Below are 26,849 nucleotides of genomic sequence, written 5' to 3' on the forward strand. Positions count from 1 at the left end.
GTGTGAAACTCAGACAAAACTGAATGCCATAATTTTAAACTGCATTGGGGAACATCCTGCCCACGGGCTGGATGTGGTCCATCAAGGTTTGCTGCGAGAGGGCTGCCAGACTCTTTGTTTCCCTGAGTATTTGGAGGCCCGGTGCCCCATAGCTCCTACTGGTGCAATTAGCCATTCCCCAGCCAATGGGAAGTGTGGGATGCAGTGGCTGGCCTGTGCCACTTCCTGCGACTCCTCTTGGCCAAGAATAGTAACAAAGAGGAAGCCGTGCTAGTCTATACACTATCAAAACAAAAAGCAGTCAAGTAGCACTTTAAAGACTAGCAAAATGGTTTATTAGGTGAGCTTCCGTGGGACAGACCCACTTCTTCAGACCATAGCCAGACCAGAACAGACTCAATATTTAAGGCACAGAGAACCAAAAACAGTAAACAAGGAGGACAAATCAGAAAAAGATAATCAAGGTGAGCAAATCAGAGAGTGGAGGGGTGGGGGGGAAGGTCAAGAATTAGATTGAGCCAAGTATGCAGACAAGCCCCTATAGTGACTCAGAAAGTTCCCATCACGATTTAAACCATGTATTAATGTGCCGAATTTGAATATAAAAGCCAGCTCAGATGTTTCTCTTTCCAAAACGGTGCGATAATTCCTTTTCAGTAACACACATACCTTTAGGTCATTGACAGAATGTCCCATTCCATTAAAATGTTGACTAACTGGTTTGTGGATCTGGAGTGTTTTGATGTCTGTTTTGTGTCCATTGACCCTTTGTCTAAGGGAGTTAGAAGTCTGTCCAATATACAAAGCATCTGGGCATTGTTGGCACGTGATGGCATATATGATGTTAGTAGAGGAGCATGAGAAAGTGCCCATGATTCTGTGAGTAACCTGGTTAGGTCCAGTGATGGTATTTCCAGAGAAGATATGTGGACAAAGCTGGCAGCGGGCTTTGTTGCAGGGAAAGGTTCCAGGACTGGTGTTCCTGGGGTATAGACTGTGGCTGTTAGTGAGGATCCTCATGAGGTTGGGAGGTTGTCTGTAGGAGAGAACAGGCATGTCACCCAGGGCCTTCTGGAGTGTGGCATCCTGATTAAGGATAGGTTGTAGGTCTTTAATAATTCATTGCAGTGGTCTGAGTTGGGGGCTGTAGGTGGTGTTCTGTTCTTGGCTTTTTTGGGCCGATCTTGGAGTAGCTGGTCTCTGGGTATTCGCCTGGCCCTGTTGATTTGTTTTTTTACTTCTCCTGGTGGGTAATTCAGTTTTATGAATATTTGGTTAAGTTCTTGTAGTTTTTGGTCTCTGTCAGCTGGATCAGAGCAAATGCAATTGTACCTAAGAGCTTGACTGTAAACAATGGATCTAGTCACGTGTGCAGGATGGAAACTAGAAGGGTGTAGATAAGTATAGCGATCAGTAGGTTTTCGGTACAGTGTGTTACTGATCAGGCCATCCTTGATTAGTACTGTAGTGTCCAGGGAATGTATCTCTTGCATGTTGTAATCGAGGCATAAGTTGATGGTGGGGTGTAGATTGTTAAAGTCTCTGTGGAATTCCTCTAGAGCCTCTGTACCATGGGTCCAAATCATAAAGATGTCATCAATGTATATTAAGTAGAGGAGTGGTAATAGGGGACGAGAGCAGCAAGAGATACATTTCCTGGACACTACTGTACTAATCAAGGATGGCCTGATCAGTACCACACTGTACCGAAAACCTACTGATCACTGTACTTACCCACGAAAGCTCACCTAATAAACCATTTTGCTAGTCTTTAAAGTGCTACTTGACTGCTTTTTGTTTTGGCCAAGAATAGTGTACTGCAGCCACTGGGAGCTGTGAGCAGCCATTCCTGAGAATTCCTAGGTAAACCAAAAATATGGCATCCAAACATCCTTTAACCCTGGCAAACTGTGGCCAATCTGCAGGCCAGAGTTTCTTTACTTGTTTTGTAAGTGATAATCTTTTAATGTATATTCTTCTAAATGTAATAATTGCAATCACTGTTCTGTTTTTATATTTGCATATGTAATATAATCTAGCTCCAGAGTCTTACATTATAAGCCACATTTCCAGATTATTTCATGATGTTTATTGAAAAACTAACTTTACAATTTAGTGCCAGACAATATGGATGCACTTTACATATAGGGCTGTATGTCTTGTAAGGCCATGATAGACACTGAGAAACAATTAAAGTATCTCACCCTTTCAATCAAAACTTAATAAAACGTGTACAAATATTTTATTTTGAGAGTCCCATGATGAAAGTAGCAATGCCTTAGTGTTTTCAATGAAAGACACAGACCAGAATTCCCTGGTATGCTACTGTTACTTTGCACTGCTTTGCTGAAGCATAGCCAAGTTTACCAGAATGGCATCATTACCCAAAACGTATCAATTAATGTGGCTAAGAATGTCACGAAAAATGCCAGTAACAGTAAAAGAAGGGACTTAGTAATGTTAAGGCCTTGAGGCTGAGTAAATGAGAAGTCAAGCATGTGTTATTTCATGTCATGACAAGCCGTAGAATGGTACAGGTCTGACCTCCCTGGTCTGACACTCTCTGAGCTCTCCTGGATGAGGGCTTTCACCAGACCATGAGTGGTCAATTCTCCCCTGCTGACTTCATGTTCCCTGTCCTGCATTCCCTTCCTGGCTGATCCCCATGGCTCCTGATCCCCACCCACCACCTACATATTTCCATCCAGCCACGGCCGCCAGTTACCTGTTCCCAGAAGAATCTGGCAACAGACCACCCACTTTCCGGCTCCAGACACAGTTCTCCAGTCCCAGCAACCACCCCAGGCCAGAGCTCCCAGGCCAGTGCTATCCCCTCTCCCACTGGCCCAGCTGTGGCTAAGCCGGCCATGGTTTTGACCACCATCTCCAAGTTCGAACCCCACTTCCCACATGGACCAGGGACCTCTGGTCCCATAACACCCAGAACTATGGATGTTGCTAGACCAGAGTGTCCTGGATTTCAGAGGTTCAGCCTGTATTAAGAGCTTCCCGAACAAACCCGCTAGGAAGAGAGAACATGAAAGTTTATTGACGTATGTTCACAAGCAAAACTGTTCCTCTTGCCATATGCAAAAGACAAATATGAAATTTTATCCTGTACCCCATAAAATGAATATTAGTGTTCACTAATAAGTAATGAAAATGAAACATGATTCTAAGCAGCAAATGTTTGAATCCTTGGTATACAGAACACTGTAATGGTGCTCATCAAATATCTCTATAGTGAGAAACTTCTGTTACGTGAATTAATATTGGAGCACTAATTGTTTTGTTTCCTATCAGGAAGTGTTTTTTATGTTCTATTAATGGATATTTATATATATATATATATATATATATATATGTTTACATATATTTTTTTTACCAAATAGAACCCAGTGTTGTTTCTAATCTCAAAGCCGTAAATATCAGCACAACAGAAATTCACTTGACTTGGGAAAATAATGATACAGAGTCTTCTAACTACAACTACAGCATAAAGTATAATATTAATGGAAGTTCATCAGTAGAAAGCTTGCCTTTGCAAAACAAGAAGTCTGCTACCATCACAAGTTTACAACCTGGTACCTTGTATGAAATCAGAGTCTTTGCAGCAATTGCCGGGATTGAAGGAGATTCTGCCAAAATTGAGAATTACACAAGTAAGTCATTGATACGTCTTTCTCAACGTACTTTCAGTATCTGTCACCTGATCACTTTGTGCATTTTATGAAATTTCCATACATTTCTGAGAGAAAACCCTACATTTCAATTAATCAACTTGCAACCGATCGGTTGGAGGTAAATGATTTCTGCCAACACAGTGCTGTTGCGGTTAATAGTGGTTTACTGATAAATAGCTTTAAGAGTATAATGTTGAGATTCTGTAAAACTGAAGTGAAGTTAAATCATGAGATAAAGTTGAAGGAAGAACAAATGCTAACTTCTTATTAATTCGCTTGTATATTAAGGCAAAATCAAAGATTATAAAGAATAATAAATTGTTTATTTTAAGATGTATGCTTGAATAAACATATGTACACATGACCAATAATGAAGCCTAACATGTTGAAAAGATAAAGACAAAGCAAAAGAAACTTCTGTAATACAGATAAAATGAATTAAGTAAATACGTATGAATTCCTATGGATATGCAGACATAAACATATATTGGTACCATATATTTCAATGTTTTATATGTTTCACAGAAAGATTCCCTTAGAGAGATGCTTTGGTGACATGCCACAACTTAATGGGATCTGATGCAGACTTAATAATTTTTGGAATATTATTTTTATGGCACTATGATACCAAGCCTGCAGTCCTTATTTACTCACTTGCTCCACATGCTGGCTTCAGCAAGGGGAATGATTGGTGAAGTGAGAGCAGCAGTAAGAATAGGAAAATTTGGAATGAGATGGAAAAAAAAATCTTAAAAGATACTCCAGGAAATGTAATTGTAAAAAGGAAAATGGTGTTCTGGAGGAAGGAATTTCTTCCATGTTGAGTGATTGTTTGTAACGTTATAAGTGCCCAGAAGGGATTGGTATATTTCATTTCACTTGTCCATCTTAGTCACTGTTTAAAGCAAAGAAATCCTGTTTGATATATTGCATTCTAATAAATGTGGCTGATCAGTATGGCTACGTCTACACGTGCACCCAACTTCGAAATAGCTTATTTCGATGTTGCGACATCGAAATAGGCTATTTCGATGAATAACGTCTACACGTCCTCCAGGGCCGGCAACGTCGATGTTCAACTTCGACGTTGCTCAGCCCAACATCGAAATAGGCACAGCGAGGGAACGTCTACACGCCAAAGTAGCACACATCGAAATAAGGGAGCCAGGCACAGCTGCAGACAGGGTCACGGGGCGGACTCAACAGCAAGTCGCTCCCTTAAAGGGCCCCTCCCAGACACACTTTCATTAAACAGTGCAAGATCCACAGAGCCAACAACTAGTTGCAGACCCTGTATATGCAGCACGGACCCCCAGCTGCAGCAGCAGCAGCCAGAAGCCCTGGGCTAAGGGCTGCTGCCCACGGTGACCACAGAGCCCCGCAAGGGCTGGAGAGAGAGTATCTCTCAACCCCCCAGCTGATGGCCGCCATGGAGGACCCCGCTATTTCGATGTTGCGGGACGCGGATCGTCTACACGTCCCTACTTCGATGTTGAACGTCGAAGTAGGGCGCTATTCCCATCCGCTCATGGGGTTAGCGACTTCGACGTCTCGCCGCCTAACGTCGATTTCAACTTCGAAATAGCGCCCAACACGTGTAGACGTGACGGGCGCTATTTCGAAGTTACTGCCGCTACTTCGAAGTAGCGTGCACGTGTAGACGCAGCCTATGTGTGAAACTCGGACAAAACTGAATGCCATAATTTTAATCTGCGTTGGGGAACATCCTGCCCACGGGCTGGATGTGGTTCATCAAGGTTTGCTGCAAGAGGGCTGCCAGACTTTGTTTCCCTGAGCATTTGCAGGCACGGTGCCCCATAGCTCCTACGGGTGCAAGTAGGTATTCCCCAGCCAATGGCCCAGCTGTGGCTGACCTCACCAGGGTTTTGACTATCATTCTCCAAGTTCTTGCCCCACTTTCCACATGGACCTGGGTGCTCTGGTCCCATAACACCCAGAACCATTGATATTGCCAGAGCAGAATTTTTTGGATTTCAGAGGTTCAGCCTGTATTACGTGCTTCCCGAATAAACCCACTAGCAAGAGACAACATGAAAGTTTTTTGAGGTATGTTCACAAGCAAAACTGCTCCTCTATCTATGTGTATAATGACAAACGTGAAATTTTATCCTGTACCACATAAAATGAATATTAGTATTCAGTAATAAGTAGTGAAAATAAAACATGTTCTAAGCAGCAAATGTTTGAATCCTTGATGTACAGAACACTCTATAATACAGCTTATCAAACAAATCTATAGTGTGAAACCCCTGTCATGTGAAATAATATAGGAGCACTAATTGTTCTTCTTTGAGTGGTCCCCATGGTTGCTCCACAGTAGGTGTCAGGTTCGCCCCGGCGCCACACATTGAAGATTTCCAATATGTATCTCGTCAGATAGCACATGCGCTGATGTGTGCTGGTCCTTCGCGCGCTTTCGGTCACTTGCGCATTCTGGTCCTTGCCAATTCCTCTCAACCGCCAGCAGCTGTAGACGGGCTTCACTTTGTCTTCAGCGCCAAAGACAGATAAATACATTATCAGTACCATTATTTGTTTGTTAAAATCATTCTCTTACAAACTGTTTTTAAAAGTTATTCCTATATATAGTTTAAAACAAAAAAAAAGAAAAGATATTGAGAGAAGGGGCAGCCGTGTCTGCAGCCTGCTTATCTCTACAGACTGTTGAACCTTATCTGTTTAGTAGCTGTTAAGTACTTCATTAAATGTACAAGTTGTTAAGTACTTCTAAGAAGGAGATGTCCCCACCAGGGGTTTAAGAAAATGCAACTCATGCCGCAAAGCTATGCCTGCCTCTGTTGTCCATAACAAGTATATTCATTGTCTGGGAGAGACCCATGTCCCACAGAAATGTCCTCACTGCTCTAAGCTGATGGCCAGAGTGAGAATGGACAGGGAAATGAGGCTGAAAATGATTTTATGTGACAAGGCTCTTCAGCCTGAGCCATCTGAGACACCCCAAGGTGAAGGGCCCTCATCGCCACATAAGCAGAAGGCGATCTCTTTGACCTCCTCAGCGCATAAGAAGAAGAAAATATTCCCTACTCAATCCTTGCCAGTACTACCTGTGAGCAGGACGAGTGAGGCACGGGGCCGGGAAGTGTTCGCTGTTAAGGGCAGTGGAAAGGCCGCAGAATGTAAGACTGTGCCTGGGGCTCAGACTGGCAAAGAGACGGCACCGAGGACCCGGCCGGCACTGGAGGCCACGTCACCGAGACTCCCGGCACCAAGAGCACTGGAACCGGGCATGCTGGCATGGGGTCTGACGGTGCTGGTGATCGCTGTGCTTGTGGAACTGCAGTCACAGGCATCGGGCGCAGCACTGACGGCACCGATCCCCGCACCAAGATCTCAGGCACCGGACACAATACATGCATTGGCACCAACTAAGCAGTTACACCAATCGGGAAAGGCAAGGTCTAAAACCCAGCATCGAAGTCCATCGCCAGATCTCCTCATCATGCCACTCTTTCCCTGTTCTCCTCCTGAGGTGTGCATTCCAGAGCAGCCGTTAACACCGCCATCCCCATTTCTAAGACCTCCATCTCCACTTTTAGGACCACCTTCTCCCTGGCTCAGGTACCCCTCACTGGTTGCCTCACTAGAGCTGCATAAACATCTCTATAGAGCCTCTCCTCCAATGTCCACATCATCCAGGAGATCACACTCCTCTTGACACTATAGATAGAGACATCACTCACGTTATAGATCTTCATCGCTAGGTCCATACCCTTGCTATTACAGTTACTCGTATCATTGCAAACATTATCATCACCGAGGCTCAAGGTCAAGGGATAGATCCCTGCACCAATGTTCGTCATACAGATATTTTTCACCTCTTTCTTCGAAAAGAGCACATCTCTCCACTGGAGATGGGTCCAGAGTCAACCATAGACCTCCCCCTGGAATCTTTAAGGGAATGGGCACAGGAAGTGTCCGAGGAACAAGTGGAAGCATATCAGATCGATACCTCCTCGTCCGCCCCAGACAAAGCGGTCATCCCAGGAGATATATCTCCCCCAGATGATCTTAAACAATATCAGGAGCTCTTTAAAAGGGTAGCACGGTCCCAAGACATACAGGTCACGGAGGTATAGGAAAAGCAACATAAGCTCCTCAAAAACCTAAGACCTCCCACATCATCAAAAATTGCCATCCCGCTAGATAAGGCCATCATGGAGGCTGCCACAAACATCTGGCAGACCCCAGCTTCTATTCCACCTACCAACAAGCGGGCGGACAAAAAGTACTTTGTCCTATCCAGGGGGTGGAGTTCTTGTTTAACCACCCCCAATTGAACTCCCTCATGGTGGAGTCCTCTCAACACAGATCAGAGACACCACAGTACAAATTCAGGGGGTCTGACAAGGATTCAAAGAAACTGGACTTATTTGGGAGGAAGGTATATTCTTCCTCCACCCTACTGTTGCGTATGGCCAACTATGCCGCGCATCTATCTAACTATAATTTCGACAACTATACGAGACTTACCTCACTCATGGACTTCTTCCTGGATGATAAAAAGCCAGTCGTGAAGGCAGTAGTCCAGGAAGGCTACATGGCCTCGCATACAGGTGTCCAAATTGCAGTAGACGTGGAGGACACAGCAGCACGCTCTACAGCCACTGGAGTGGTGATGCGGAGAGATTCATGGCTCCAAACATCCGGCATCCCTAAAGATCTACACATGAAAATTGTAGACCTCCCATTTGATAGGACAAAGCTGTTTGCCAGTTCCACAGACTTGGTCCTCCACTCAAGCAAGGACTCAAGAACTACAGTCAGAACGCTAGAAATGTACACCCCTCCTTACAGGAGGAAGAGATTCTACTCACACCAGAGACGTTACACCTACTAATCCCAGCATCCGGCGAGTCAACGATCATGAGCACCACCAACAATAGCAACAGCAAAGGCCACCTAGGTGGCGCCCCCAGCAAGGCCGTACATTGGTAGCACAGACTCCTAGGCAGCAAGTTTGACTGCTATGTCGAGGACTGTGACATCACGAACATCCTTCGGTGCCATGCACACCATATGTTCCACCACTGCCTCAGACCATTCTGTCATCAGTGGGAAAGTATCGCTGCGGACAAATGGGTACTGGAAATTGTTGCCGTGGGGTACACCATCCCATTCCGATCCATGCCCCCACCAAAAACCCCTAACCAGTCCCTATTCAGGGACCCCTCTCACGAGATGATATTAAAGCAAGAGGTGGACTACCTCACATCCATACAGGCGGTGGAAAGAGTCCTGGACGAGTTTTGAGGAAAGAGTTTTTACTCCCAATATTTCCTCACAGAGAAGAAAACAGGAGGCTGGAGATCAATCTTGGACCGACGGGCTCTCAATTGTTATCTCCACAAACAGCGCTTCAAGATGACCACAGTTGCTTCCATAGTCACAGCACTGGACAATGGAGACTGGTTCGCAACCCTTTACTTACAAGATGCGTATTTTCATATAACTATCCACCCAGCACACAGGCGCTTTCTCCATTTCACCGTGGGCATGGGGCATTTCCAGTACAGAGTCGTGTCCTTTGGCCTCTCTTCAGCTCCCAGGGTTTTTACAAAGACACTCTCCGTAGTGTCAGCTTACCTGCATCGACAGGACGTATTCATTTTTCCATATCTGGATGATTGCCTACTGAAGGGTGCCTCAAGGGCAGATGTTTTGTGCATTATAGACATTACCACAAAGACATTTCTCTCACTGGGCCTAGTCATCAACTTCCAAAAATCGACGATGGAACCCACCCAAGACATAGAATTCATAGAGCACGCCTAGACTCCATTATGGCAAGGGTGTATCTGCCCCCCGCACGTTTTCATGCCATCCTGTCCTTGGTGCAGGTGCTGATGTACAGCCCCACAATACGAGTTCTAACTTGCTTGCAGCTTCTGGGGCACATGGCTGCCACCACATTTGTGGTGCAGAATGCCAGATTACATATTCGATGCCTCCAGCACTGATTGGCAGCTGTGTACAGGCCAATGATACATGCCACTCACAAAAAGGTATTGCCCCCAGCAGAGGTGCGAAAGTTTCTGGCATGGCAGAGAGACCCCAAGAATTTGCTGTCAGGGGTGCCCTTTCACCAACCGCAAATTGTGGTCTTTCTCACGACAGATGCCTCCCACATGGACTGGGGGAGCACATGGGAAGCAAATCAGTGCAAGGGTGATGGTCCCTCAGAGAGATGGCAATTCACATAAATGTACTGGAGCTATGGGTGGTGTTCAATGCATGCAAGCACTTCCGCCAATACCTGCGGAACAAGGTAGTTAGGGTCAATACCGACAACATTTCCACCATGTATTATATCAATTGCCAAGGCGGAGCCAGATCCCGCGCATTATGCGCAGAGGCAGTCCGACTGTGGAATTGGTGCATTGCAAACAACATAATCTTAAAAGCCTCATACTTACCTGATGTCCACAATGCAAGGGCAGATCAGCTGAGCAGCCACTTCGCTCTTACGCACGAGTGGAAGATCCACTCCGATCTGCTGCACAGTGTATTCGACGTATGGGGGTTCCCTCAGATCGACTTGTTTGCCACCTACATCAACAAGAAATGCCCTCAGTACTGCTCCAGAGCGGGCATTGGACAGGACTCAGTGGGGGACACCTTCCTGCTCTCATGGAGAGGTCCCTTGCTGTATGCATTCCCTCCCACAATACTTATCCACGAGGTCCTGGCAAAGGCAAGGAGGCAGAAGGCATGCTTGGTACTTATAGTCCCAGCGTGGGACTGACAGCCCTGGTTTCATCTGCTGCTACGCATGTCATGCTGCCCACCACTCCCCCTCCCAATCGTACTGGACTGCCTCATGCAAAACTGAGGGGCCGAGAGACACCCTCAGCCTCGAACGCTTCTCCTCAAAGCATGGCTAATCCCTGGCTCAGTGTCCTAGAGAGAGCATGCTCAGAAGGAGTAAAAGAGGTCTTGGAATGCAGTTGAAGGGCTTCTACCAGGAAAGCTTATGCATACAAGTGAAAACGCTTTACTTCCTGGTGTTTGTCCAAACAATTAACCCCTCTGGAGGTCCCAGTTCCCACAATTTTGGATTATCTGCTGGACTTAAAACAAGGCGGACTCAGTTTATCATCACTAAAAGTCCACCTTGCAGCTATATCGGCATTCCACCATACAGTGGATGGGTCAACCGTATTTGCCCACTCCATTATGGCATGGTTCCTGAAGGGCCTTGCAAACTTATACCCTCCAGGGAAACCGTTATTGCCTTCATGGAACTTAGATCTGGTCCTTGACACACTGTCTAGCCCACCCTTTGAACCACTGGCTACCGTCTCCCTCCATCTACTCACCATGAAAACGACCTTTCTTCTTGCGATTACATCGGCTCACAGGGCAAGGGAGCTGGCGGCGATAATGGCGACTCTGCCCTATACAACCTTCTCGAAGGAAGCGGTGCACCTACACCCAGCGTTCCTTCCAAAGATCTCCTCAGAGTTCCACATTAATGAGCCAATAGTTCTACCATCCTTCTACCTGAGACCGCACACCTCGAGTAGGGAAATACGGCTGCATTCATTCGATGTGAGAAGGGCACTGGCCTTTTATATAGACAGAACTAAACCCTTCTGAAAGACGGATAGACTCTTGGTGTCTCTTGCACCAAGATCAAAAGGGGAAGGGCTATCATTACAAAGAATTTCAAATAACATAATTTCAAATAACATAAAAATGTGCTATGCACGATGTAAGACCCCTCTGCTATTTCTGCCAAGGGCTCATTCCACCAGAACGATGGTGGCCTCGACAGCCTTCTTTAAAGGAGTCTCACTAAAAGACATCTGCAGAGCTGCGACATGGTCATCCTATGACACCTTCGCCAGACACTATGCAATTCGCCAGATGTTGGAAGAGGATACATGTCTATCGACAGCAATCCTTTCAAGGGCAAGCTGCATATAAATCCAGTACCCACCTCCATTTTTCTGGGGCCACTGTTGGGTAGTCACCAACAGTGGAGCACCCATGGGGACCACTCGAAGAAGAAAGAGAAGTTACTCACTTGTGTGGTAACAGTGGTTCTTCGAGATGTGTCCCTGTGGGTGCTCCACTACCCACCTGTTCCTCCCTGCTTCGGAGTTCTGCTTTATATTTTTCAGGAGCACTCAGGGCGGTTAGTCAAGGAACTGGTGGGGACTGGATTGTACACGTAACCGAAAGTGTGCGAAGGACCATTGCGCATTGGTGCATGTGCGATCCGATGAGATACAGCTTGAAAATCTCCAATCTGTGGCGCCGTGGCGAACCCAACACCTAGTCTGGAGCACCCATGGGGACACATCTCAAAGAACCATCATTACCACACAAGTGAGTAACTTCTCTTTTTGTTTTCCTCTCAGCAAGTGTTTTTTGTGTTCTATTAATGCATATATAGATATAAATACGCACACACACACACACACATATATGTATTTTTTTTTTTTACAAAATAGAGCCCAGTGTTGTTTCTAATCTCCAAGCCATAAATATCAGCACAACAGAAATTCACTTGACTTGGAAAAATAATGATACTGAGTCTTCTAACTACAACTACAGCATAAAGTATAATATTAATGGAAGTTCATCTGTACAAAGCATGCCTTTGCAAAATGAGACGTCTGCTACCATCTCAAGTTTACAACCTGGTACCTTGTATGAAATCAGAGTCTTTGCAGAAATTGCTGGGATTGAAGGAGATTCTGCCCAAATTGAGAATTACACAAGTAAGTCATTGACACCTGTTTTTCAACGTACTTTCAATATCTGTCACCTGATCACTTTGTGCATTTTATGAAATTTCTGTGCATCTGTGTGAGAAAACCCTACATTTTAATTCATCAGCTTGCAACCGATCGGTCGGAGGTAAATGATTTCTGCCAACACAATGCTGTTGCAATTAGTAATGATTTGCTGATAAATAGCTTTAAGAGTATAATGTTGAGATTCTGTAAAACTGAAGTGAATTTAAATCATGAGATAAAGTTGAAGGAAGAACAGATGCTAACTTCTTAATCCTTCGCTTGTATATTAAGGCAAAATCAAAGCTTATCAAGAATTATAAATTGTTTGTTTTAAGATGTATGCTTCAATAAACATATGTATATATGACCAATAATCAAGTCAAACGTGTTGGAAAGGTAAAGACAAAGCAAAAGAAATGTCTCTAAAACAGATACAATGAATTAAGTAAATACTTAGGAATTGCTATGGCTATATAGACATAAACACATGTCTGATAATAATAATTTTTGGAACATTATTTTTACGCCACTGTGAGTCCAAACCTGCAGTCCTTATTTACACATGAGCTTGCTTCAGTATGGGTAGTGATTGGTGAAGTGAGAGCAGCAGTAAGAATAGGAAAATTTAAAATGAGACAAAAAAAAATCTTAAGATACTCCAGGAAAAGTAATTGTAAGAAAGAAAATGGGTTAGCTCCTCAGCTGGTGTAAATCACCATAGATCCACTAAAGCCACTGTTCCTACAGCTGAGGATTTGCTGCTGTAAGCAGTCCGGTTGACAGGATTCATAAGAAAATCTAGCAATGCAATAAATAGAAGAGTAAGGCTGTGGGTACACTTGGCCAAAACTTGGAAATGGCCATGCTAATGTCCATTTCAAAGATTACTAATGAGGGTCTGAACTGAATATTCAGCCCCTCATTAGCATTAGAACGCTTCCGGCCGTGGCGCTTTGCAAGCGCCTCTTTGGAAACTGCGCGGCTTGGTGTGGGTGCACGCGGGTCCTTTTCGAAAGAACCCCGCACATTTCAAAATCCCCTTATTCCTCTCAGCTGAGGGGAATAAGGTGATTTCGAAATGTGCAGGGTCCTTTTGAAAAGGAGCCCTGCCTAGCCACACCAAGCAGTACACATTCGAAAGCCACTTTCGAAACACTGTGGCTGGAAGTGTCCTAATGATACTGAACATTCAGTGCCTCATTAGTAATCTTCAAAATGGACATTAGCATGGCCATTTTGAAGTTTTGGCCAAGTGGGGCCACAGCCTAAGTGTTCCAGCTATAATCTTTACAGATGTGTGTGTTTGTGTTTCTGTGAATGGGTCTGTGTGTGTTTTGATGAGCAAATGAGAGAGAAAAAGATAAGACTTCACCCAGTAAGTCTATGCAGAGCCTTTAAAAATAGATGGTACTTAGCTGGCTTCCCGCCTTCCCCGCACTCTGGACAATTGGGTGGCTGGGGCTGTTGAGGTAGTGGTACTCTACTGGAAGTTCCCAGTGCGAAAAAAAGCACTGATACTTTTCAGACTACGGTGTTCTGGAGGAAGGAATTTCCTCCATGTTGAGTGATTGTAACATTATAAGTGCCCAGAAGGAATTGGTATATTTCATTTCAGTTGTCCATCTTAGTCACTGTTTAAAGCAAAGAAATCCTGTTTGATCAATTGCATTCTAATAAATGTATCTGATCAGTACACTCAGACAAAACTAATTAAAGTATGTCACCCTTTCAATCAAAATTTAATAAAACGTGTACAAATATTTTATTTTGAGAATCCCATGATGAAAGTAGTAATGCCTTGGTGTTTTCAATGAAAGACACAGACCAGAATTCCCTGGTATGCTACTGTTGCTTTGAACTGCTTTGCTGAAGCAAAGCCAAGTTTACAGCTTGGCATAACCAGAATGGCATCATTACCCAAAACGTATCAATTAATGTGGCTAAGAATGTAGCAAAAAATGCCAGTAACAGTAAAAGAAGGGGCTTAGTAATGTTAAGGCCTTGAGGCTCAGAAAAGTAAATGCTGAGAAGTCAAGCGTATGATTTTTCATGTCATGACAAGCCCTAGAGTAGTACAGGTTTGACCTCCCTCGTCTGACACGCTCTGAGTTCTCCTGGATGAGGGATTTTACCAGACCAAAAGAGGTCAATTCTCCCATGATTGCTTCACACTCCCTGTCCTGGGCTCCCCTTCTGGCTGATCCCCATGGCTCCTGATCCCCAGCCACCAGCTACATATTTCCAGTCAGCAACGGCCGCCAGCTACCTGTTCCCAGAGGGACCTGGCCACAAGCCACCCCCTTTCCAGCTCATAAGAACATAAGAACGGCCATACTGGGTCAGACCAAAGGTCCATCTAGCCCAGTATCCTGTCTGCTGACAGTAGCCAATGCCTTGTGCCGCGGAGGAGGTGAACCGAAGACAATGATCAAGCGATTTGTCTCCTGCCATCCATCTCCCGCCTTCGACAAAAGGCTAGGCACCATACCTTACTCCTTGCTAATAGCCATCTATGGACCTAACCTCCAAATATTTATTGAGCTCTTTTTTAAACTCTGTTAGAGTCCTGGCCTTCACAGTGTCCTCTGGTAAGGAGTTGCACAGGTTGACTGTCCGCTGTGTGAAGAAAATCTCTCTTCTATTAGTTTTGAACCTGCTACCCATTAATTTCATTTCGTGTCCTCTAGTTTGTATATTATGGGAACAAGTAAATAACTTTTCTGTATTCACTTTCTCCACACCATTCATGATTTTATATACCTCTATCATATCACCCCTCAGTCTCCTCTTTTCTAGACTGAAAAGTCCCAGTCTCTCGAGCCTCTCCTCATATGGGACCCATTCCAAACCCTTAATCATTTTAGTTTCCCTTTTCTGAACCTTTTCTAACACCAGTATATCTTTTTTGAAGTGAGGAGACCACATCTGCACGCAGTACTCAAGAAGTGGGCATACCATAGTTTTATATAGGGGAAGTAAGATATTCTTCATCTTATTTTCTATCCCTTTTTTAATTATTCCTAACATCCTGTTTGCTTTACTGACTGCCGCTGCACATTGCGTGGATGTTTTTAGAGAACTATCCACTATAATTCTGAAATTCCTTTCCTGATCTGTTGTAGCTAAATTTGCCCCCATCATATTGTATGTATAATTGGGGTTATTTTTCCCAATGTGCATTACCTTACACTTACCCACATTAAATTTTATTTGCCATTTTGCTGCCCAATCACTCATTTTGCTGAGATCTTTTTGAAGTTCTTCACAGTCTGCTTTGGTTTTGACTATCCTGAACAGTTTGGTGTCATCTGCAAACTTTGCCACCTCACTGCTTACCCCTTTCTCCAGATCATTGATGAATAAGTTGAACAAGATTGGTCCCAGGACTGACCCTTGCGGACTGCCACTAGTTTACCCCCTTCCATTGTGAAAATTTACCATTTATTCCTATCCTTTGTTTCCTGTCTTTTAACCAGTTCCCAATCCATGAAAGGATCTTTCCTCCTATCCCATGACCACCTAATTTACATAAGAGCCTTTGGTGAGGGACCGTGTCAAAGGCTTTCTGGAAATCTAAGTATACTATGTCCACTGGATCCCCCTGTCCGCATGCTTGTTGACCCCTTCAAAGAACTCTGATAGATTAGTAAGACACGATGTCCCTTTACAGAAACCATGTTGACTTTTGCTCAACAAATCATGTTCCTCTACATGTCTGAGAATTTTTTCTTTGCTATTGTTTCTACTAATTTGCCCGGTACTGACGTTAGAGTTACCGGTCTATAATTGCTAGGGTCTCCTTTAGAGCCCTTTTAAAATATTCGTGTTATATTAGCTGTCTTCCAATCGTTGGGTACCGAAGCTGATTTAAAGGATAGGTTACAAACCACTGTTAATAGTTCCGCAATTTCACATTTGAGTTCTTGAGAACCCTTGGGTGAATACCGTCCGGTCCCAGAGACTTGTGACTGTTTAGCCTATCAATTAGTTCCAAAACCTCTTCTAATGATACTTCAATCTGGGACAGTTCCTCAGATTTGTCACCCATAAAGGACGGCTCAGATTTGGGAATCTCTCTAACATCCTCAGCTGTGAAGACTGAAACAAAGAAATCATTTAGTTTTTCTGCAATGGCATTATCTTCCTTGATTGCTCCTTTTATGTCTCTATTGTCCAGGGGCCCCAGTGCTTTTTTCACAGGCTTCCTGCTTCTAATGTACTTTAAAAACATTTTACTATTGTTTGTTTGAATTTATGGCTAACTGTTCCTCAAAATCTTTTTTGGCTTTTCTTATTACATTTTTACATTTAATTTGGCAGTGTTTATGTTCCTTTCTATTTTGATCGCTAGGATTTGACTTCCACTTTTTAAAAGATGCCTTTTTATCTCTCACTGCCTCTTTTACATGGTTGTTAAGCCATGGTGGCTCTTTTTTAGGTCTCTTACTGTGTTTCTTAATTTGAGGTATACATTTAAGTTGGGCCTCTGATATGGTATCTTTGAAAAGTTTCCACGCAGCTTGCAGGGATTTTACCCTAGTTACTCTACCTTTTAATTTCTGCTTAACTAACCTCCTCATTTTTGTGTTATTCCCCTTTTTGAAATTAAATACCAGAGTGTTGGACTGTTGCGGTGTTCTTCCCAATACAGGAATATTAAATGTTGTTATGTTATCGTCACTATTTCCAAGTGGTCCTGTAATAGTTACCTCTTGGACCAGATCCTGTGTTCCACTCAGTACGAAATCAAGAATTACCTCTCCCCTTGTGGGTTCCTGTACTAACTGCTCCAAGAAGCAGTCATTTAAAGCATCAAGAAATTTTCTCTCTGAATCCCTTCCTGAGGTGACATGTACCCAGTCAATATGGGGATAATTGAAATCCCCCGTTATTAGTGAGTTTTTTATTTTGATAGCCTCTCTAATCTCCCTTAGCATTTCAGCATCACTATCACTGTCCTGGTCAGGTGGTCGATAATATATCCCTAGTGCTATATTCCCATCAGAGGAAGGAATTGCTATCCATAAGGATTATATGGAACATTTTGATTCTTTTAGGATTTTTATTTCATTTGATTCTATATTATCTTTCACATACAGTACCACTCCACCACCCGCTCGACCCATTCTGTCCTTCTGATATATTTTATATCCCGGTATGATAGCGTCCCACTGATTGTCCTTATTCCACCAGGTTTCTGTGATGCCTATTATGCCAATCTCCTCCTTTGATATGAGGTACTCTAATTCACCCATCTTATTAGACAGACTTCTAGCATTTGTGTAAAAGCACTTTAAAAAACTACCACTATTCATATGCCTGCCCTTCCCTGACGTATTGGATTCTTTTACATGTGATTTTTTTCTCATCTGATCTGGCCCATACTCTATCATCTCCCTTCTTCTCTTTCTGACTGAATTCTAGAGAATCTCTATTAATGGAGTCTAACCTAAGAGAAGTCTCCGTCCAATCCACGTGCTTCTCTGCACCATTTGGCTTTCCCCCATCTCTTAGTTTGAAAACTGCTCCACGACCTTTTTAATGTTTAATGCCAGCAGCCTGGATCCACCTTGGTTTAGGTGGAGCCCATCCTTCCTGTATAGGCTCCCCCTACCCCAAAAGTGTCCCCAGTTCCTAATAAATCTAAACCCTTCTTCCCTACACCATCGTCTCATCCACGCATTGAGACTCTGAAGTTCTGCCTGCCTTCCTGGGCCTGCTTGTGGAACTGGAAGCATTTCCGAGAATGCCACCATAGAGATCTTGGATTTCAGTCTCCTTCCTAGCAACCTAAATTTGGCCTCCAGGACATCTCTCCTACCCTTCCCTATGTCATTGGTACCTACATGTACCATGACCACCGGCTCCTCCCCACTACTGCATATAAGTCTGTCTAGATGCCTCGAAAGATCCGCAACCTTCGTGCCAGGCAGGCAAGTCACCATACGGTTCTCCCGGTCATCACAAACCCAACTATCTGTATTTCTAATGATTGAATCACCCACTACTAACACCTGCCTCTTCCTAACAACTGGCGTTCCCTCCCCCAGAGAGGTATCCTCGGCACAAGAGGATACCATAGCACCCTCTGGAAGGAGGGTCCCAACTATGGGATGGTTTCCCTCTGCCCCCATTGACTGCTCTCCTTCCCTGAGCCTTTCATCCTCCTTAACAGCATTGGGGTTGTCAGATTGGAGGTGGTACAGCCCTACTACGTCCCGGAAAGCCTCATCAGCATAGCTCTCTGCCTCCCTTAGCTACTCCAGTTCAGCCACCCTGGTCTCCAAAGCCCGCACTCAGTTTCTGAGGGCCAGGAGCTCCTTGCATCGAGTGCACACATAAGCCACCCGCCCACAGGGTAGGTAATCACACATATTGCACTCGACGCAATAAACAGGATAGCCCCGCTCTGCTGCTGGTCTTCTGCCTGCATTTCCTCCTGTGATTTAATTTAATTCTGTATGGGGTTCTTAAGTAAAAGTATCAGATGGGGATGCTATAAAAGATTTAAGGACGTTAGAAGTAACAAGCTCCCTCTAAGCTCCCCCTCTAAACTCCGCTCTCAAAACTTCCGCCTGTTAGCAGTCGGCCTGTTTGCAAGAGCCCCAGTCACAAGTGCCCTGGTCACTTGCCAGCAGGGTTTTAAAGGCTCCAGTCTTCCCGATAGCCCCGCCCTCTAGCTACAGCTCAGCCAATCAGCACAGAGGTTTTGATTTCAAACCTAATCAAGGCTCACAGCTTCACAGCTCCAAACATAGTTCTCCAGTCCTGGCTACCACCCCAAGCCAGAGCTCCCAGGCCACTGCCATCGCCTATGCCACTGGTCCTGCTGTGGCTGACTTGGCTATGGTTTTGACCATCATTCTCCAAGTTCACACCATGGACCAGGGTGCTCTGGTCCCATAACACCCAGAACTATGGATATTGCCAGACCAGAGTGCCCTGCATTTCAGAGGTTCAGCCTTTATTAAGAGCTTCCCAAATAAACCAACTAGCAAGAGACAGCATGAAAATTTATTGAGATATGTTCACAAGCAAAACTGTTCCTCTTGCCGTATTCATAATGACAAACATGAAATTTTATCCTGTACCTCATAAAATGAGCATTAGTATTCAGTAATAAGTAGTGAAAATAAAACATGATTCTAAGCAGCAAATGTTTGAATCCTTGGTGTACAGAACACTGTAATAGTGCTTATCAAACAAATTTTTAGCGTGAAACCTCTGTTATGTGAATTAATATTGGAGCACTAATTATTTTGTTTTCCTCTCAGCAAGTGTTTTTGTGTTCTATTAATGCATATATATATATATTTTTTTTTTAACGAAATAGAACCCAGTGTTGTTTCTAATCTCAAAGCCGTAAATATCAGCACAACAGAAATTCACTTGACTTGGGAAAATAATGATATTGAGTCTTCTAACTACAACTACAGCATAAAGTATAATATTATTGGAAATTCATCTGTACAAAGCTTGCCTTTGCAAAACGAGATGTCTGCTACCATCACAAGTTTACAACCTGGTACCTTGTATGAAATCAGAGTCTTTGCAGCAATTGCTGGGATTGAAGGAGATTCTGCCCAAATTGAGAATTACACAAGTAAGTAATTGACACCTCTTACTTAATGTACTTTCAGTATCTGTAACCTGATCACTTTGTGCATTTTGTGAAATTTCTATACATCTCTGAGAGAAAACCCTACATTTCAATTATCAGCTTGCAACCGATCGGTCAGAGGTAAATGATTTCTGCCAACACAATGCTGTTGCAGTTAGTAATGGTTTACTGATAAATAGCTTTAAGAGTATAATGTTGAGATTCTGTAAAACTGAAGTGAATTTAAATCATGAGATAAAGTTGAAGGAAGAACAAATGCTAACTTCTTATTCCTTCGCTTGTATATTAAAGCAAAATCAAAGATTATGAAGAATAATAAATTGTTTGTTTTAAGATATATGCTTGAATAAACATATGTACACATGACCAATAATGAAGCCTAACGTGTTGAAAAGATAAAGACAAAGCAAAAGAAACATCTGTAAAATAGATATAATGAATTAAGTAAATACGTATGAATTCCTATGGATATAGAGACATAAATATGTATTGGTACCATACATTTCACTGTTTCATATGTTTCACAGAAAGGTTGCCTTATGCTACGTCTACACTGGGACGCTACATTGAAATAGCTTATTTCGATGTAGCGAAATCGAAATAAGCTATTTCGACGAGTAACGTCTACACATCCTCCAGGGCTGGTGCCGTCGACGTTCAGCGTCGATGTAGGACAGCACTACAGCGAAATAGGTGCTGCAGAGGAGCGTCTACACACCAAAGCGGCCCAAATCGAAATCAGGGTGCCAGGAAAAGCTGCAGACAGAGTCACAGGGCGGACTAGCACTTCCAGGGCAACAGCAAGCCGCTGCCTTAAAGGGCCCCTCCCAGACACACTCAGCCTGCACAGCACGCAGTCTGCAGAGCCACAAGCACGCACACCCCATGTAAGCAGCATGGACCCGCAGCAGCAGCAGCCAGAGGCCCACACACCCACCCCTGGAGCAGTGGCCACCCTGCTCAGTGCCATGGAGGAGGCAGCTCAGCTTTTTTTATTTGAGGAAGATGAGCTGTCCTCGGGGGATGAAGAAGCAGCACCAGACCTTGCTGCCCTCCCAGCCTCTCCCCGCCGGACACACCGCCGGCTATGGAGGTACCCCACTAGCACGGACTGGTGGGAGTGGCTAGTGCTTGGCAAGTGGGACAACGACTGCTGGCTCTGGAATTGCTGGATGAGCCGGCAGACATTCCTTGAGCTCTGCCAGTGGCTCACCCCTACCTTACGGCACCAGGAGACCCCCATGAGACGTGCCCTCACCGTTGAGAAACGGGTCGGCATCGCTGTCTGGAAGCTGGCCACTCCAGACAGCTACCAATCCATAGGGCAGCAGTTCGGCGTGGGCAAGGCAACTGTCGGGTCTGTCGTCATGGAGGTAAGAGGACCCAGGGGGATGGGGGAGCCCGGGGGGGAGCGGGCCCGGCGAGGAGAGGGAGCTTGGGGAAGATGGGGAGACCAGGGGGGAGGGGGAGCCAGGAGACAGGGCCAGACACACCCTGCACAGCCTGCACACCCCTCACGGGTGCTGTCTCATGTCCTTCCCCTGCAGGTGGTCCACGCAATCAATGCCCTGCTCCTCCAGAGGCTCATGCGGCTTGGGGACCCAGATGCCGCCATCGCGGGGTTTGCCAGCCTGGGCTTCCCTAATTGCTTTGGGGCTCTAGATGGGACCCATATCCCCATCCGTGCCCCGGAGCACAGCGGAGGACGCTTCCTGAATAGGAAGGGATACCATTCCGTGGTCCTCCAGGCCTTGGTGGACAGCCAGGGACGCTTCTTGGACATTTATGTTGGCTGGCCTGGCAGCACCCACGACGCCTGGGTGTTCAGAAATTCAGGCCTGTGCTGCCAGCTGGAGGCGGGGACCTACATCCCCAAGCGGGAGATCGCGCTGGGGGACACCACCATGCCCCTCTGCCTCGTCGCAGACGCGGCGTACCCCCTCCAGCCCTGGCTCATATACCCCTACACGGGCCATATCAGTGCCACCCAGGAGTGGTTCAACACCCACTTGAACCATGCGCACCAGGTGGTCGAGCAGACTTTTGGCTGCCTCAAAGGCCGCTGGAGGTGTCTCCTCACCTGCCTGGATGCAGGGCTCGCCAACATCCCCCAGGTTGTGGGCACGTGCAGCGCACTCCACAACCTATTGGAGAGCAAGGGAGAGGCCTTCTTTCAGGGCTGGGCTGTGGAGGCTGGCAGGGCCAACGCCCAGCCACCCGCTGTCCCCAGTCACCAGGTCGATCCTGAGGGGATCCGGGTCCGGGAGGCCCTGCAGGCCCATTTTGAGCAGGCTGTGGGGTGAATGGTGGCAGGGCCAGCTGCTGGTGAGCCACCCACCGCCCCCCCACATCCCCCACAACACTACCTGCCCCCACGCCCACACCACTGAGCACCAGAGAGCACACACACACCCACACTTCTTTTGTAAATAAACCAAAACCTTTTTTTTTTAAACAGAACAATGAACTCTACATTAAGAAGGGGGGAACTATGTACCTGGGGGGGGGCAGCTACTAAAGGGGAGTGGAACAAATAAACTATTTACAATTATGGGGGAATATGTACAAAGGAGGGGAGGGCTGGGGGGGCAATGTCCTGGGCCCTTCACCCCTATTGTCCAGCACCTGGCATGGGGGGGCATGACCCCACGTATGGGCCGGAGGCCCCGTCGAGGCTGGGTGGGGGCCGGGACAGCCGGGAGATACGGCCGGGATGGGTCCTGAGGCCCGCGGTCCCCCTCGGCGGCAGGCTCCAGGACAGCTGCTGGTGGAGGGTGGCTTCGAGGGACGGCGGGCGGAGCGGCGGTGGGGGGGCGCAACTGCTCTGTGATCCGCTCAAAGGTCCGCATGAAAACCCCCCAAGCCTCCTGGCGCCAGGCCAGTGCTCGCTCCTGCAGGTGGAGCTGCCACTCCTCCACCTGCAGGCGGCTCTCCGAGACCCCCAGCTGACGCCGGAGGGTGGCGAGGAGCTGGGGGTCAGTGGATGCCCGGGGATGGCTCCGGCACTGTGGGGCTTGTCCTGGGGCCAGTCTCTGCTCCGCTGCTGGGCTGGCCTGCTGTGATGGCCCCAGTGGGCTGTCCGGCACAACGGACACAGCGCCTGTGCTCTCAGGGCCCTCAGATGCTGCTGCTGCTGCGGAACAGAGGGGGGAAGAGTGGAGACAGCCGTTAGTCTGGGCCCTGACCTGTGGCCCATGTACCCCACCCCTCTTTGGTTGGTTCCCCATCCCTATCCCCCAGAGATGCTGCTGCTGATGATGGGTGTGCTATCCCCCCACCCCGCCAGGGGGACCTCTAGTTTCCGCTCCCCTTATCCCCAGGGAAGGGGCAGGGGCTGATGGACTCTTCTGAGGGACATGCCACTGCTGTCCTCGGGGCCATGGTCATCTGGGTGTGTGCAGGGCCCTGGTCATGTCCCTTGTCCCCGCCCCTTAACCCCGGGGGTGTGTACTGGGGTACATACCTGATGGTCCACTCCAATGGTCGGGGGACACCCATTGGGCGGACGCCCTGCTGGAGCTGTGGGAGGGGAGGTCTATGAGCAGCCCCCCATCGCTGGAGGCCTCCTCCTCCTCCTGCTGTGCTGTCCCGGGGTGGGCTCCTGTGGGGGCCACTGGGGTGCAGGGCTGGCCTCCGGGCTGGACTCCCTTTCCGGGGCCTGCTGGGGCTCATCAGCCGAGGTGTCAAGGGTGGCCAGGGGAGAGGTGGTGTACTGGGGGCCCAAGATTTCCCTGAGCTCCCTATAAAAGGGGCAAGCAGCGGGGGCAGCCCCAGATCAGCTGGCTGTGTCCCGGGCCTGGGCGTAACCCTGCCACAGCTCCTTCACCTTACTCCTGATGTGGTCAGGAGTGTGGACAGGGTGACCCCGGGCAGCCAGGCCCTCAGCCAGCCGAGCGAACTCATCTGCGTTCCGCCGCTTGCTCCCCATTACTTGTAGCACCTCCTCCTCCTCTCCCCAGAGCCCCAGCAGGTCCTGGATCTCGGCCTCCGACCAGGAGGGGCCCCGCTGCCTCTTCCCCCGCTGGCTGGCTGGCTGGGAGCCCTGGGTCCCCTTGGGGGGGTGCCCTGTGGGTGCTTGGGGGGCTGGCTGGCTGCCATGGGTGCTGGGTGGTGGGTTGGGGGTTGTGGAGAACGTGCAGGCTGGGCACGTGTGTGTGCTGCTGCCTGCACACGCACTCAGCTTCCTGCACAGGAGATTAGGGGGCGGGGAGCTTTAAGGGGCTGCTGCAACCCCTCAGCTCAACCCCTCAGCTGATGGCCGCCATGGAGAACCCCGCTATTTCGATGTTGCGGGACGCGGATCGTCTACCCGTGCCCTACTTCGACGTTGAACGCCAAAGTAGGGCACTATTCCCATCTCCTGATGAGGATAGCGATTTCGATGTCTCGCCGCCTTACATCGATTTCAACTTCGAAATAGCGCTTGACATGTATAGACGCGGTGGGTGCTATTTCGAAGTTGGCCCGACTACTTTGAAATAGCTGGCTAGTGAAGACGCTTCTTTAGAAATATGCTTTGGTGACATGCCACAACTTAATGGGATCTGATGAAGACTTACTAATTTTTGGAATATTATTTTTATGGCACTATGAATCCAAGCCTGCAGTCCTTATTCACACATGCGCTTGCTTCGGTATGGGGAGTGATTAGTGAAGTGAGAGCAGCAGTAAGAATAGGAAAATTTAGAATGAGATGGAAAAAAAAATCTTAGAAGATACTCCAGGAAATCTAATTGTAAAAAGGAACATGGTGTTCTGGAGGAGGGAATTTCTTCCATGTTGAGTGATTGTTTGTAACATCATGGCTACGTCTACACGTGCAGCCAACATCGAAATAGTCTATTTCGATGAATAACGTCTACACGTCCTCCAGGGCCGGCAACGTCGATGTTCAACTTCGACGTTGCTCAGCCCAACATCGAAATAGGCGCAGCGAGGGAACGTCTACACGTCAAAGTAGCACACATCGAAATAGGGATGCCAGGCACAGCTGCAGACAGGGTCACAGGGCGGACTCAACAGCCAGCCGCTCCCTTAAAGGGCCCCTCCCAGACACAGTTGCACTAAACAACACAAGATACACAGAGCTGACAACTGGTTGCAGACCCTGTGCCTGCAGCATAGATCCCCAGCTGCCGCAGAAGCAGCCAGAAGCCATGGGCTAAGGGCTGCTGCCCACGGTGATCATAGAGCCCCGCAGGGGCTGGAGAGAGAGCATCTCTGAACCCCCCAGCTGATGGCCACCATGGAGGACCCGGCAATTTCGACATTGCGGGACGCGGATCGTCTACACGGTCCCTACTTCGACGTTGAACGTCGAAGTAGGGCGCTATTCCTATCTCCTCATGAGGTTAGCGACTTCGACGTCTCGCCGCCTAACGTCGAAGTTGGTGCCGCTACTTCGAAGTAGCGTGCACGTGTAGACGCAGCTTATAAGTGCCCAGAAGGGATTATAAACTATATACCACACCACAGTCACTCTAACTCAGGGACCCATCCATGCAACAAAACTCATTGCCAGCTCTGCCCACATATCTACACCAGCAGCACCATTACAGGACCTAACCAGATCAGCCACACCATCGTGGGTTCATTCAGGTACACATCTACCAATATAATTTATGCCATCAAGTGCCAGCAATGCCTCTCTGCTATATACATCGGACAAACTGGACAGTCTCTACGTAAAAGAATGAATGCACACAAATCAGATATCAGAAATGGCAATATACAAAAACCTGTCGGAGAGCACTTCAATCTCCCGGGCCACACAGTAGCCGACTTAAAAGTCTAGCTATCCTACAGCAAAGAAATTTCAGAACCAGACTCCAAAGAGAAATTTCTGAGCTACAATTCATCTGCAAATTCGACGCCCTCAGCTCAGGCTTAAACAAAGACTGTGAATGGCTGGCTGAATACAAAAGCAGCTTCCCCTCCCTTGGTGTTCACACCTCCAGATCAACTGCTGGTAGTAAGCCTCACCCTTGCTGATTGAGCTAACCTTGTTATCCCCACTGTCGCTCTGGCTTATTTATACCTGGCCCTGCAGATTTCCATGACCAGCATCTGATGAAGTGAGTCTGTGCTCACGAAAGCTCATGCTCAAAACTTTTCTGTTAGTCTGTAAGGTGCCACAGGACCCTTCGTTGCTGTTACAGAAGGGATTGGTATATTTCATTGCAGTTGTCCATCTTAGTCACTGTTTAAAGCAAAGAAATCCTGTTCGATATATTGCATTCTAATAAATGTGGCTGATCAGTATGTGTGAAACTCGGACAAAACTGAATGCCATGATTTTAATCTGCATTGGGGAACATCCTTCCCACGGGTTGGATGTGGTTCATCAAGGTTTGCTGCAAGAGGGCTGCCAGACTCTTTGTTTCCCTGAGCATTTGCAGGCACGGTGCCCCACAGCTCCTACGGGTGCAAGTAGCTATTCCCCAGCCAATGGCCCAGCTGTGGCTAACCTCGCCAGGGTTTTGACCATCATTCTGCAAGTTCTCACCCCACTTCCCACATGGACCTGGGTGTTCTGGTCCCACAACCACCAGAACCATGGATGTTGCCAGACCAGAGTGTCCTGGATTTCAGAGGTTCAGCCTGTATTAAGAGCTTCCCTAACAAACCCACTAGCAAGAGACAACATGAAAGTTTATTGACGTATGTTCACAAGCAAAACTGTTCCTCTTGCCAAATTCATAATGACAAACATGAAATTTCATCCTGTACCCGATAAAATGAATATTAGTATTCAGTAAT

The 26,849-nt window shown here is 46.8% G+C and overlaps 1 protein-coding gene across 1 annotated transcript in view; it reads left to right on the top strand.

Annotated features, from left to right (window-relative positions):
- PTPRJ (protein tyrosine phosphatase receptor type J) overlaps positions 1 to 26,849 on the top strand; it is a 182,443-nt gene that overhangs the window by 115,843 nt on the left and 39,751 nt on the right. The window contains exons 5-7 of the mRNA XM_074997783.1: positions 3,393 to 3,662; positions 12,182 to 12,451; positions 19,803 to 20,072. Coding sequence (XP_074853884.1) covers positions 3,393 to 3,662; positions 12,182 to 12,451; positions 19,803 to 20,072 — 810 coding nt within the window. The remainder of the gene's footprint in view (positions 1 to 3,392; positions 3,663 to 12,181; positions 12,452 to 19,802; positions 20,073 to 26,849) is intronic.

This window comes from Carettochelys insculpta, chromosome 6 (assembly GCF_033958435.1).
Source record: "Carettochelys insculpta isolate YL-2023 chromosome 6, ASM3395843v1, whole genome shotgun sequence".
Classification (NCBI taxonomy): Eukaryota; Metazoa; Chordata; order Testudines; family Carettochelyidae; genus Carettochelys; species Carettochelys insculpta.